Raw genomic sequence first — 15011 nt, 5'->3', positions numbered from 1 at the left:
AATTGGTTAGCAGAAAACAGAGTAGGAATAAATGGGTCTTTTTTGAAGTGGCAGGCAATGACTGGTGGGGCCCCGCAGCAATCTGTACTTGGCCACCAGCTATTCACAATATGCATCAATGATTTGGATGAGGGAACCAAAAGTAATATTTCTAAGTTTACTGATGACATAAAACTTGGTTGGAAGGTGAGGAGGATGTTATGAGGCTTCAGGATGATTTTGACAAGTTGTGAGTTGGCAAATGTGTGCAGCTGCAGTATAACTTGTATAAATGTGAAGTTTCCCACTTCAGATGGAGAGAGTGTCAAAGTATTATTTAAATTGTGTTGCATTGGGAAAAATTGATGTACAAAGGAACTGGGTGTCCTAGTACACCAGTCACTGAAAGTAAGCGTGCAGGTATAGCAAACAGTTAGGAAGGCAAATGGTATGTTGGCCTTCATTGTAACAGGACTTCAAGAATGTTTTACTGCAGCTATAGAGGGCCTTGGTGAGACCACACCTTGAGTATTGTGTGCAGTTTTGGTCGCCTTATCTAAGAAAGGATATACTTGCCATAGACTGAGTACAGCAAAGGTTCACCGGACTGTTTCCTAGGAGGGCAGGGCTGTCATATGAGGAACGATTGAGTTGATTGGACCTATATTCACTGGGATTTAGAAGAATGAGTGGGATCTAGTTGAAACGTTTAAAATTTTGACTGGACTGGATGCAGGGATGATATTTCCTCTTGCTGGAAGGCCTAGAACAAGGGACCACGGTCTCTGGATACTTGGTAGACCATTTAGGACTGGGATGATAAATTTCTTCACTCAGAAGGTGGTGAACCTATTGAATTCTCTGCCACAGAAGTGTGAAAACTAAGCCACTGAATATACTTTTGAAGAGAAATAGATTTCTAGACTCTAAAGGTGTCAAGGCGTCTGGGGAAAGTGTTAGTGTGTAGCATTGAGATGGAGGATCAGCCCTGATCAACTTGCATGGTGGAGCAGGCTCAAAGGGCTGAATGGCCTACTATTTTTTATATTTATGTTAAAGATTAATGTGCTTGAACCTTCGGGTTCCTCTGTCCCTGTACACTTCTTCCTGTCAAAATGCATCACCCCAACCTCTTTGTATTAAATTTCAACTGCCATTTGTCTGCCCATCCTGTAAGCCTATCTTCTCTCCTGTGCAGTCAATTTGTTATCACCCTTGCTGTTTGCCATATCTCCAAGTTTGGTATCATCTGACAGTTTTGAAATTGAACTTTGTATTCCAGTATTAAGTCATATGTTTATATCAAAGTGATCCTTGCATTATCTGCCATTTACCAATTTGTGCTGGCTTTCCTTAATTAACTCAAAAGTCTCCTGAGTGCCTGTTGAATTTTCCCCCAACCTATTTCTAAAACCTTACTCATCACTGATAAACTGACTGATCTAAAGCTATTAGGAATTTTTTTTTTTGAATAAATGTTGCATTTGCCACTCTCCGGTCTTCCGACACTTCCTCCTTATTCTTGGGTAGGGAAGATTGGAAGGTTATGGATTTCATTGTCTTCACTCCCACTTCCTTTAGCAACTGGGAATGCAAGCCATTCAGACCAGGCAACCTGTCCACTCTTTCCAGGGCATTTTTGCTTTTGTTGCATTCTTGCATTCCTGTGCACATTACTTCTCGGAGAATATATGATATAGATATAAAATGAGAATAGGTGACAAAAAATATTTTAAGAAGTGAAAATTGTTTGGTTTACTTTCTTTATTGTGACTTGTAGTATTTAAAGTTAAATAACTTTATTTTCCTTTTCACTTTTTCTTTTCTCCACCAAATCAGGAATTGAAAGTTGAACAATGATGTGATTATGCCAAGGATACAGATCTCACGATGCTAACATTTAACGCAAACAGGACAAATGTAGACGTCTGTGAAAATGTAAGTAGTAAAAAGGAGCAGAATTTGAGCACGGATAATTAGGCTGAATTTGTAATGGCACTTGGTTCAAAGTTTGAAAGAATTACATTGTGAGACATTTATGAATTTTTTTTATTTGGGGGATAAATTGTTGATCTGCAGACACGACTAAAATGAGGCATGCTTTTGGGATAAGAGGACTAGATTTATCATTAAGTTCAGATGCAACAATGTTCTGAAATCAAAACCAACCAAGATTCCAGTTTAAAACCTCCTTTTGAAAGGCTTGTCGAAGTGTCATTTTCAATGTTTGGACAATGTGGTAGAACAATTAAAACAGTTAATCAAAGAAACACAAAAAATAGGATTACTAGTAGGCCATTTGGCTCTTCGAGTCAGCTCTGCCATTCAATATGATGATAACTGATCCTCTATCTCAACATCAAACTCCAGTGCTCTCCCCAGACCTCTTGACATCTTTATATTTCCTTCTTAAATATATTCAGTGACTTGGCCTCCACAGCCTCCTGTAGTAAAGAATTCCACAGGTTCACCACCCTCTGAGTGAAGAAATTTCTCCTTATCACTGTCGTAAGTAACCTATGCCTGAGACTGTGATCCCTTGTCTTAAACATCCCCCAGCCAAACAATACAACATCCCTGCATCCAGCTCTGTCAGAACATTTCAATTAGATCCCTTCTCAATCTAAATTCTCGTGAACATCGGCCCAGTCAATTCAATCTCTCCTCACGACAATCCTGCCATCCTAGAAATCAGTCTGTGGATCTGAACTCAAATTGTTTTTCAATGAAGTCCAATGTTCCATTTGACTTCCTAATTGCTTGCAATACCTGCAGTGATTGGTGTACTAGTGCACCCTTTGTATGTCAACATTTCCCCCTCTGTTTCTCCATGTGGAAAAGTTCACATTTATCCACATTATACTGCATCTGCCCGCTCACTCAACTTGTCTAAATCACCTTCAAGTCTCTCGACATCCTCCACTTGCATTCTCACTAAGCTTTGTTGTCATCAAACTTGGAAATATTACATTTGGTTCCCTCGTCCAAACCATTGATGTATATTGTGAATAGCTAATGTCCAAGCAATGATTCCAGGGGGACCTCACTAGTCATCGCCTGCCACTTCAAAAAATGCACATTTATTCCTACTCTTTATTTCCTGTCTGCTAACCAATTCTCAATCCATATCAATATATCTCACTCAATCTCGTGTTTAGTTTTACATACTAACCTCTTGCATGGGACTTTATCAAAAGCTGCCTGAAATCAAAATACACCACATGCACTGGTTTATCCTTATCTATTCTGCTAGTCGCATTCTCAAAAAACTCCAGTAGGTTTGTCAAACATGATTTCCCTTTCGTTAATCCATGTTGTCTTTGTCTAATCCTATTGATATTTTCTAATGTCCTGTTATCACATCCATTGTAATAGATTCTAACATTTTCCCTACTTCTGATGATAGGCTAACTGGCCTCTAACTTTGTTTCCTTCCTCCCTCCTTTTTTAAATAGCGGGGTTACATTTGACACCCACAACCCTCCAATCTGCAGGGTCTGTTCCAGAATCTGCAGAATTTTGGAAGATGACAACCAACACAACCACTGTTTCCATGGCCACCACCTTTAATACCCTGCGATGTAGTTTATTAGGCCCTTGAGATGTGTCATCTTTCATTCCTATTATCTCTCCACTGTTTTTCTAGTAATGCTATTTACCTTCAATTCTTACTACACCCATGGTTCCTTAGCATGTCTGAGAAGTTATTTGTTTGTTCCTCCTTGAAGACAGAACTTAAGTAGTTGTTTAATTGTTCTACCATTTCCTTGTTCTCTATTATAAATTTTCCTGTTTCAGACTGCAAGGGATATACATTTTGAGTGCTGATTATGTACTAAAGCTTGCAAAATGGAACTGACAAAAATGCGGCCAAGCATTTATGTGATGCCAGCCATACTTCATTTGGAGCATGGTGTCTAGTTTCAGCTGATGATGCACTTTTGTATTGTTCACATGAAGAAAACTCTGATCATAACTTTAAACTAAATTGGGGAGTTGTGACCAGCTGACATAAATTGAAATGATGATTAGGGCAGCCAATTTTATATTTAGAAATTAATTTACAGAATGTTCTATAACATTTGAGAAAAACTTGGACAGGTTCATGGATGAGAGGGGTGTGGAGGGATATGGTCCAAGTGCAGGTCAGTGGGACTAGGCAAAAAATGGTTCGGCACAGACAAGAAGGGCCAAAAGGCCTGTTTCTGAGCTGTAATTTTCTACAGTTCTAATATGGCCTTTGCTGGCTAGGCCAGCATTTATTGCCCTTCAGAAGGGATGGTGAGCTGCCTCATTTGAGGTGTAGGTATACCCACAGCGCTGTTAGGGATTTTGACCAAGCAACATTGAAGGAATGGTGATATATTTCCAAGCCAGGATGGTGAGTGACTTGGAGGAGAATCTCCAGGTGATGTTCCCATGTATCTGCTGCTGCTCTTCTAGCTGGTAATGTCGTGAGTTTTGAAGGTGCTGTCCAAGGAACCTTGCTGAGTTCCTGCAGTGCATCTTGTAGATGATACACATGCTGCCATTGTTAATTGGTAGTGGAGGATTGAAGATTTGCTGAAGGTGTACCAATCAGCAGGGCTGCGTGGTCCTGGTTGGTGTCGAGCTTCATAAATGTTGTTGGAGCCGCACTCATCCAGGCAAGTGGAGAGTATTCCATCACACTCCTGACTTGTGCCTGACTGAGCTGTTTTGATGCTATTGCCAATCTTGAGTCTGCTCTAGATAATTTATTGTCTTCAGCTGTCCTGTAAGCATTGTCCATTTACCATCAGTGCCCAATTTCTAGTCATGTGGTGGCTTGGGCCCTTAGCAAAAATGGTTTGTATTGAATAAATTGATTATGGTAATCTGGCATGCTGTGAAAACAGTAAGAAGTTTAACAACACCAGGTTAAAGTCCAACAGGTTTTGACCTGGTTGTTAAACTTCTTACTGTGTTTACCCCAGTCCAATGCCGGCATCTCCACATCATGCTGTGAAAATGCAGACTAACCACTTGGCATCTGCAAAAAGAAAAGACTGCTTCAGAACCCAGGGACAGAAATAGATATACAGCTTTTTAAGCCTGTTCTGCTATTTAGTAGACCATGACGCATTTGCATGTGGAAATGGACGTACTTTCAGATCACTGAGAAGAAACATGTGGATGTGAACTACCAGATGGCCAAGGATAGATCCTTGTCGATCCAGCAGAGTAATTGCAGGAATGGGAAGAGAAGCCAATTCAGGAACTCTCTGGCTATGGTTGGGTGGATAACAATGGAACCAGGAGAATAGAATGCGACCGAGTTAGATGAATTTTGGGTTAGATGGACATGGATTTGGGAGATGCTGGTCTCCGTGCCTGCTGCAATGCGTCAGTTTTTCTTTTTAACATTCCTCATATTGGTTCAATAATCCTCTCTAGTTATCTACACAAGGTTAGAATAACTTGGTCAAAGTAGATCCTGTTATTTAAGCTTTAGCAGCATTTTTATAATGAATAGAACTGCCTTCAGTGAAATAATTTTACAACCCACACAATAACCCTAACTAGCAATGTATTCTATATTCATTCCAAATCTGGATCACCATTTGTATCTCTCTCTGACTCCACGTGAATCCAGAGGCAGGTGGGAGAATTATTTGATTAAGGAAATGTTTATTTCAAACATTTTTTATTCTCAAGTAGCTTCAGGAAGGATAAAGTCAGTTGCATCATGTAAACCAAACCTTAAAGCCAAGTTCTAATGAAGGATTGAACCCAAACAGCAACTTGCTGTTTCTTTTCTTTTTAGATCTTGATTTTAAAATCTTTTACTTTTGATTATCATAGCACCACCAATGCTCAACGTGTTTGTGACATCCCTCTTTGTTAATGTAATAGAGTTATTTTAACGGAACAAATTAATACTTCCAGCAGTGTTAAATGGATCCATTAATATCGGAGTAATTTCTAGCATGTTTGATCCTAATTAGTTTTATTTTCTTATAGAAATAAACATGACACGATGAAAGTATTAAAACCCAAGTACCATGAAAATATGGTTTGCAATAACATTGCATAGAGCCACAATTAGGGTCAAATAAAGTTGTATTTCTCAATTTTGAAGTTTGTATTTGATGTCCTGGAATTACAAAGGAGCTTTCTTTGTGGTTGGTTACTTCTCAGACTTTGCTGGAGCATATGAAATGACAGAAACACTGGATGAATGAAAAGACCGCATTGCGAAACCTAAGCATGGCAGGATTACAGCTCATGACACCTGCTTCATCACCAATGGGTCCTTTTTTTGGATTGCCGTGGCAGCAGGAAGCTATCCATGATAACATTTTTACACCAAGGAAATATCAGGTATGTGTTTTTTGAAAAACAGTAAGCACATGTAGAGATTGTTGATCTTCTCAGACTAGTGTTTGCCCTTTAACCTAGAATTCCCAAAACAGCAAATATGTGTTGAGCTATAAATGTTATAATTTCATCTTCATTCCCTCCAACCCCGTTTTCCCCCTCCCTGTGCCCTAAAAACATTATTCTGTTGGTCAGAAGCTCACTGTAGGCTGATCTGTTTCCCAGAATAATTTGTTCCATCTGCACAAACATGCCCTTTAGACAGAACAATGTCAACCATATAACACAAGTTTAGACAATGCTTACTTTGAAATCATTTCTGGGAACAGGACAACCCACGAAATATGGCTTCAACATGAGCATCATGTATGGAAAACCCAAAGATGGCTCTGTAAAATACTTTTAGTACATGAATAACTGTAAACTGCAAACTGTATTTGAATGCGTTGAACAAAATAAAATGAAACTTCAGCAACTTCTCCAAAGGAATGTGCTATTTTAAAAGTAAGTTATTCTATGCCTTTATTTGCAATCCCAGATGCAACTTTATAGTTCGTAGATCAGTCCACTGATGCCAGATTTCCCCCATTCCTTAGTACTGGATTTTAATATGCCATGATTTATGTGCAGTGTTACAAATTTACTTGGGCCATTGTACTCATACACTGTAGGTAAAATTATTGTTCTGGTGTGTACTCCTCCACATGCATTAGTTCAAGTTATTTCCATTGTCACCAGCAGTGACAGCTAGTGTTTATCTAAACTATATGTGTGTTCCTGTTCCTAACTGTCTCGGGAAGGATAACGGAGTGACCTTGAATCCTAACCATACGCTGCTGGGTTCAGTGACAGCGAAGTAGGTTTCAAGGAAACAAATGTCTTTTTCCCAGGGAAGGGGAATTGAAAACTAGAAGGCATAGGTTTAAGGTGCGAGGGGAAAGATTTAAAGGGACCTGAGGGGCAACTTCACGCAGAGGATGGTGCATATATGAAATGCGTATATTGTACAATAGCAACATTTAAAAAGCATTTGGATAAGTACATGGATGGGAAAGGATTAGAGGGATATGGGCCAAATGCGGACAATTGGGACTAGTGGAGAGGGTACCATGGTTGGCATAGACTGATCGGGCCGAAGGGCCTGTTTCCATGCTTTATTGCTCTACGATTCTATGTATCCTAGCTCTTCCAGTGGCTCTGTTGATGAACAGGGTTATTGATACATGTAGACCAGAAACATGTCTGTAACTACCAGGGTCCCACCGTTGTCCTTGTTGCTCTGAACTAGATAGGGAAATTCATTTCATGTTCCTGGGCCTGCATCCATTTTGCTATGATGTGGAGATGCTGGCGTTGGACTGGGTTGGGCACAGTGGGAAGTCTCACAACACCAGGTTAAAGTTCAACAAGTTTATTTGGAATCTCGAGCTTTCAGAGCGCTGCTCCTTCATCAGGTGAGTGGAGTAGGCTCAAAAACATGGCATATATAAGCAAAGACACAATTGCAAGATGTTTACAGATTGGAACGTGAAGAATGGTTGAAATGCGAGTCTTTACAGGTACAAACAGCGTGAGTGGAGAGAGGGATAATCACAGGTCCTGTGAGGGTCAGTGAAGACCTCTTCACCGCACAGGACCTTCAACCGACGCTATACACCAGTTACATCAACAACTTTAACCCAGTGTTGTGAGACTTCTTACTGTGTCCACTTTGTTCGGGACATGATTGGCCCAATTGTGTAATGCCCACTACAGTTGACAAGCCACTTGCAGTAGCTGTCCCAGCTCTTGCAAAAAGTGTAGGCTTTGTGTGTGGAGGGAAAGAGAAAAAGATTGGAAGAAAAATTATTAGCATTTCATCAGTTTTAACCTTGCTCCTGGACCAATTGCATTGCTATCTTTTGCAGGTTGAACTTCTAGAAGCAGCTTTGGAACATAATACTATTGTTTGTTTAAATACTGGCTCAGGGAAGACTTTCATTGCAGTGCTACTTACAAAGGAGCTATCTCATCAGATCAGGGGACAGTTCAACAAGAATGGATCACGGACTGTGTTTTTGGTTAGTTCCGGTAAGTATCACACCACATAACTATAGCAAAGCATACCATGAAAACCACCTGAAAAGGAAACTTAATATTGTAAACTCAATCCCTTTTATTTCCAAATTGATTATGGTCAACCACCAGCATTTATTTTTCAAACTACACACACCAATCTCTGACAGACATATTTAAAATGTCAGTATTCACGGGGGAGGTGCCCGATGATTGGAGGGTGGCTCATGTTGTTCCGTTGTTTAAAAAAGGTTCCAAAAGAAATCTGGGAAATTATCGGCCAGTAAGTTTGACGTCGGTGGTGGGCAAGTTATTGGAAGGTGTGATAAGGGATAGGATCTACAAATATTTGGATAGACAGGGACTTATTAGGGAGAGTCAACATGGCTTTGTGCGTGGTAGGTCATGTTTGACCAATCTATTAGAGTTTTTCGAGGAGGTTACCAGGAAAGTGGATGAAGGGAAGGCGGTGGATGTTGTCTACCTGGATTTCAGCAAGGCCTTTGACAAGGTCCCTCATGGGAGGTTAGTTAGGAAGGTTCAGTCGCTAGGTATACATGGGGAGGTAGTAAATTGGTTTAGACACTGGCTCAATGGAAGAAGCTAGAGAGTGGTTGTGGAGGATTGCTTCTCTGAGTGGAGGCCTGTGACTAGTGGTGTGCCGCAGGGATCGGTGTTGGGTCCATTGTTGTTTGTCATCTATATCAATGATCTGGATGATAATGTGGTCAATTGGATCAGCAAGTTTGCTGATGATACAAAGATTGGAGGTGTAGTGGACAGTGAGGAAGGTTTTCAAAGCTTGCAGAGGGATTTGGACCAACTAGAAAAATGGGCTGAAAAATGGCAAATGGAATTTAACGCAGACAAGTGTGAGATATTGCACTTTGGAAGGACAAACCAAAGAAGAACGTACAGGGTAAATGGTAGGACTCTGAAGAGTGCAGTTGAACAGAGAGATCTGGGAATACAGGTACAGAGTTCCCTAAAAGTGACGTCACAGGTGGATAGGGTCGTAAAGAGTGCCTTTGGTACATTGGCCTTTATAAATCGGAGTATCGAGTATAAAAGTTGGAGTGTTATGGTAAGGTTATATAAGGCATTGGTGAGGCCAAATTTGGAGTATTGTGTACAGTTTTGGTCACCTAGTTACAGGAAGGATGTAAATAAGGTTGAAAGTGCAGAGAAGGTTCACAAGGATGTTGCCGGGACTTGAGAAGTTGAGTTACAGAGAGAGATTGAATAGGTTGGGACTTTATTCCCTGGAGCGCAGAAGAATGAGGGGAGATTTGATAGAGGTCTATAAGATTTTGATGGGTATAGATAGAGTGAATGCAAGCAGGCTTTTTCCGCTGAGGCTAGGGGAGAAAAAAACCAGAGGGCATGGGTTAAGGGTGAAAGGAGAAAAGTTTAAAGGGAATATTAGGGGGGGGCTTCTTCACGCAGAGAGTGGTGGGAGTGTGGAATGAGCTGCTGGATAAAGTGGTAAATGCGGGGTCACTTTTAACATTTAAGAAAAACTTGGACGGGTTCATGGATGAGAGGGGTGTGGAGGGATATGGTCCAAGTGCAGGTCAGTGGGACTAGGCAAAAAATGGTTCGGCACAGACAAGAAGGGCCAAAAGGCCTGTTTCTGAGCTGTAATTTTCTATGGTTCTATGTCATTGGATTACAGTGTGTGAGTCTCAGCACCTCCTAAGCTACGAAAGAGCAAAGATTCCTAGAGTTGATTATTAACAGATAAGCCCTTCTGGAAAGTATTTGAGTGTGGATTAATGTCTTGGTGAATTATATCAAGTACACCTAATAATTGTCAGCAGGTATTCAATTGCAGGATACCCTTCCCCTCCCCCTCCCAACGACCATATGTGTGTAGCTTAGTGCGATAGTAATCGGGATTGAGGGCTTTTGCGTAATGCATGCAACTGTGGCAGCAGTGTTCCCACCGCTGTCACAGTTTAAATATTTAGGGAAAATCAAACCTAGGACCTTTGAATCAGGTCATCTTGGGTACAAACTCAATGAAGCAACAGGAGACCTACTTATAACCAAACATTGTCTGATGCAGTTAGTTCAGGTAACGTATTTGGCTGTAAATCTGGAAACTTCTCTATTAAATAGCATTTTTGTGTTCAGAATGTACTTAGAAAGGCAATGTAGTCGGTAACTGAAAGCATCATCTCTCCTAGCACCTTCTGTGGCTCAACTAGCAGCAGCTGTCAAGACCCATTCAGATCTGAAGGTGGGGGAGTATTCCAGCTTGGAAAACATTGAGTCATGGGCAAGCAAAGAATGGAACAAAAGTTTCATTGGACAGCAGGTATTTTAACACAGATTCAACATATTGTTAGAGATCATAGTCCTAATACTGAGTTTGTAAATATTCTGATGTAAAACAACAGCATGGTAAATACCCTATGTGTTAACAAGGCAAACTTGTTTCACTTTACATAAAATCTGAACTGTGATTGTCCTTTTCCTCCTAATTTTTGTTATCTACATAGGTGCTAGTCATGACTTGCCACATCTTCTTGTACATCTTGAAAAGGGGCTACCTTTTCCTCTCCAAAATCAACCTCCTGGTGTTTGATGAATGTCACCTTGCAATTAAGGAACATCCCTATCAAGAGATTATGAAGGTACAATGCCAAGCCTTATTTAGCTATCCAAATCTGCCATAACGTTCTACGCTGGGAGTTGAGACTAAGTGTAATTCTCCTATGAAGTTGCAGACAAAGTTCAGTTGAAATTTCCATTATAAATAACATTTTAAAGTCAGTGTTCATACTGGAATCTGTAAATTTATAAGTGTTGTAATTACAGCCTCACCAATGTGGCACCCCTGGGAGGTTTAATTGGAGTGTGATAGGTTTATATTGTTTCGTTCCTATGTGCTACTGCCACCATCCTCTGAACCTCAGCACTCGCACTCTCACACTCAGTAGCAGAATACTGCACCGTTTGGTCAAAATGATCTCGCGCGCACACACACACACACAGTTGACAGCCAGCTGAATGCTGCCATGCGTATCATTACTGGAACACTATGTTCAACACTGCTCCCTGTCTGAGCTAACATCACTCCTCCACATGTCCACTGACTTGCAATAACCCACAGAATTATAGAAAACATGCAATGCCCACCACCTCTCCCCACATGCCACTTCATGCTGATCTATTCAGCCCACCCAAAGTACGACTCCCATCAAGAAGGCCAGTCTGGAAAAACCCTCACACAAAGGACTTCAATGCAAATTCCACCCAGATAAATGAATGGGAGTCATTGAACACGACAAACAAGTATCTTGAACCCAACAGCTGCCTGGTTTCAATTTTCCAAGGAAAGAGTGGTCCACCCTCAACAGGTTCAGGACCGGCCATGGCCCCTGCCTGGCCAACCTCTACAGACGGGACATTAGTGCCAGCTCCCTATGTGCCTGTTGAAGAGAGCAAACGATGTACCACATCATAGAAGTGTGTCCAATCCACAGACTCAACAGAGGCCTAAGCACACTCAACACAGCAGGTTTATGGACTTTGCATTCGCTAAATAAATAAATTCCTGTGTGGAAGTGAGAATTTCGGGGGGTGGGCTGGGAACCTGCAGAGAGATATTAGTTCCTTTACACTTCTGTCTAAACTGTCTGACCCCTCAATGTCTTAATTTTTGATGTCTTTCCAAAAAACCCAAGCTTGTGAACATTTCTCCCCAATTAAGTTTGGTTAGCAATGCAATTCTATGTTTTCACATGCTATCAACCATGTTGATGTGATTTGTTTGGACCCCAATGTTCTAACTACAAATTAAATCAAAAGGTAATCTATGTAAACTAAAATATAAGCTTTAAATCTGAAAAGGAGTTTTACTTTTTGTCTTTCATCGGAATAGAGGGCATTAAGGACATAAATATGAGCAAGATCAGCCACGTGGCACTTAAGAGTCTGCTCCACCAGTCAATAAGATTGTGATTGATCTTTTACATTCTCACGTTTTCCTGCCTTATCACCACTGGGGACATTAACTGAGTAAAGATAAACAGCTTTAAATAAGTCTTTTTTGCAGAGGTAACGGGCAGCCATCAGGAGTCTCCAGCATTTATAAAGTCACTTTTCTGTTTACATCGTGAGGGAATATAGTTTTGAGCCTACCTGTAAAAAGATGGGGAAAACATTGAAGGCATTTTGTTAATTTTAAAAACTGGTAGTTAATGTCAAAGGCCAAATTGCCAGGTATCATCTGTCTTGGGTTAATCTTAAGGTGATTCTTGACACAACTGCAGGACCAGTGCATAAAGAACTATTTTATTAGCATCTTATTGAGTAGAATCTGCAGTTTGGAGTTTTGTTGAATGGCAAGACTTTGAACAAGAACCACCTTGCCCTTGCAGAGACTTGGTACGTGACGAGTAGTAAAACAGAAGTGCTTTTCTGGGGGCAAGGGATTGCACCTTCCCCATTCCACTCTCTCTTATTCCATCCCATAATCTGTTTCTAGAAAGTTGGTGCAATTCTTTTGCCTCTGATTTGCCAGTCCTGATGTGACATGGGAAGAGAGACAGTGTCCATGTTGATTTTCTTGGCCCCTGCTTATATGCATGTATGATGTGGAATGTGGATGTATGATGTATATGCATGTAGTACATGAATGTTGTTTAATGCTTCATTTAAACAATGTTTTTTTTAAAAATCCTACAAGTGAGGATCCTAATTATTAGCATTCTCCTAGTAGGAACAAAACACTGCCAAGCACGTTCAGCAGGATAGCTTCCCTTTGCTTAGCTTGTACTCAAACAGACAGCTAATCAAATTGGCTAAATGAATTTTGTGCATAAATTCCCATGGGAATGTGATGTTTATGTATACAGGCACGTCTAAATTCGGATAGTTGCATTCAACGCACTCTCTTCTGCATGGCTCCAATCTGGACAAATATCATTCCTAATGTGACTGCGTTCTCCCTGAGTCCACTCACGTTACTTAATATTTAAAATTGATAACAGAAGCGCAACAGCTGATTCTCTTTTTCTTCCTTGCCGCCTCCCCTCCATTTGGCATGATGCAAGCAAGTCTTCAGACTAAAGGATTCATGACTGGACTTCATTTGCCATTACTGCTCTTTGTTAAAAGTAGAATTCATTTGTGTTATTGAACTTGTCAGCTTGATTGATTTGTCTGACCCTATGGGTGGAGAGACTATGGAACTATTTGTTGGAATTTTTATTGCATCTGGCTAGAATTGTTGCAACTCCTTTGTCTCCTCTGATTAAACATAAAATGTTTAAATACTTGTAAAATGACATATTTGCTCAGATACACTTAACAGTAATCTCTAAGTAGTGAAAAATGTTGATTGGTTTGCTGCTGGCTTCTTCCTATGCTGAATTCTTCATGGCATAGTGCATTGTTCCAAAGAAATCTGCTTTGTTTTCCTTTTTAAAATGCAATGACTTGGGTGCCGTTGGCTGTAGAATTGTGAATGCTGCAGTTTTACTAACAATCAACAGATAACCAAAGCTTGTACTGACATTATTTCCTTGCAACTTTATATAATATTGTACATCAAATTACTGGTTGCTGATATCTCTCATGATAGCCATTGTTAGTTGAGAAATGAATAAATTAAACTACCCTAATCACTTTTCTGTACAGTTAAAGTGCCCCTTCTGTTGTTTCATTTTGAAGTTATTACAATACTTGTTCAGGCCCCAAGTTGTTGCTGAGATCTGGTTAGGGACCAATGACACTTTAAAATAAATGCGATTCAAGGCATTACTAAGTGAAGAAAGCCCCAAGATTTTGAGCAAAACAGAAATAAACTTTACCATGCGAGGTTAGAAAGATAAAACAATTTGTAATATCTATCTCTACCCTAGCATTCAAGGTAAGTATGAAGTGATAGGCAAACTGTTGTTGGACATACTACTACACGTTAAATGACAGTTGTGATCAAAACAACCTACCGGTCATTAGTCACATTGAGAGTCATCATTCTCGTGGAAACTCCATCGTTCACATGAGGGTTTCCAATCTTCACGTTCAAAGACATTGCCTTGGGATTCTCTCTCAAATTTGTTCCAACTCTGACAACTTCCAACAATGACCAACCTTGAAAGATTTCAATCTCACCTTCTGTGATGCCATTTCCCTTGATTCCCGACTACGCTCAAACAAGTGGCACGATGGTACAGTGGCTTGTAGTGCTGCCTCACGGTGTCTGGGACTCAGCTTCAATTCCAGCCTTACGTGATTGTCTGTGTGCACATTTGCACTTGTCTGCATGGGTTTCCTCCGGGTCCTCCGGTTTTCTCCCATAGTCCAAAGATGTGCAAATTTAGATTAGCGGAGTAAATACTTGAGGTTACAGGGATAGGGTCTGGGTAAGATGCTCTGTTGGAGAGTCGGTACAGACTCAATGGGCCTACCAATGGCCCGCAGCGCACAGTCAAAAAGCAGCAGCTGTCTTCCTGGATCTTCTGTGTCTGGGACCCACGTCACTTAGTCTGTCTCCGCAGTTCGTTCTCCTAACTCTGTTCCATTTTCTCTGCTCTTTTCTTTTCAACTTATTTGATCCCTGTTGCTGTCCTTTGGCTTTTGTTCTCACCTGGAGCACTTGCTGACTAAAAACATGACTGCTCACT

The 15011-nt window shown here is 40.6% G+C and overlaps 1 protein-coding gene across 3 annotated transcripts in view; it reads left to right on the top strand.

Moving 5' to 3' along the window:
• dicer1 (dicer 1, ribonuclease type III) overlaps window positions 1-15011 on the top strand; it is a 132850-nt gene that overhangs the window by 27947 nt on the left and 89892 nt on the right. For all 3 annotated transcript variants that reach the window (XM_078234498.1, XM_078234501.1, XM_078234499.1), the window contains exons 3-7: window positions 1819-1917; window positions 6139-6321; window positions 8226-8388; window positions 10563-10693; window positions 10878-11012. In XM_078234498.1, the coding sequence (XP_078090624.1) occupies window positions 6175-6321; window positions 8226-8388; window positions 10563-10693; window positions 10878-11012 (576 nt within the window). In that variant the 5' untranslated portion in view covers window positions 1819-1917; window positions 6139-6174. The remainder of the gene's footprint in view (window positions 1-1818; window positions 1918-6138; window positions 6322-8225; window positions 8389-10562; window positions 10694-10877; window positions 11013-15011) is intronic.

This window comes from Mustelus asterias, chromosome 18, assembly GCF_964213995.1.
Source record: "Mustelus asterias chromosome 18, sMusAst1.hap1.1, whole genome shotgun sequence".
NCBI lineage: Eukaryota > Metazoa > Chordata > Chondrichthyes > Carcharhiniformes > Triakidae > Mustelus > Mustelus asterias.
This window is presented reverse-complemented; position numbering and strand designations above follow the sequence as displayed.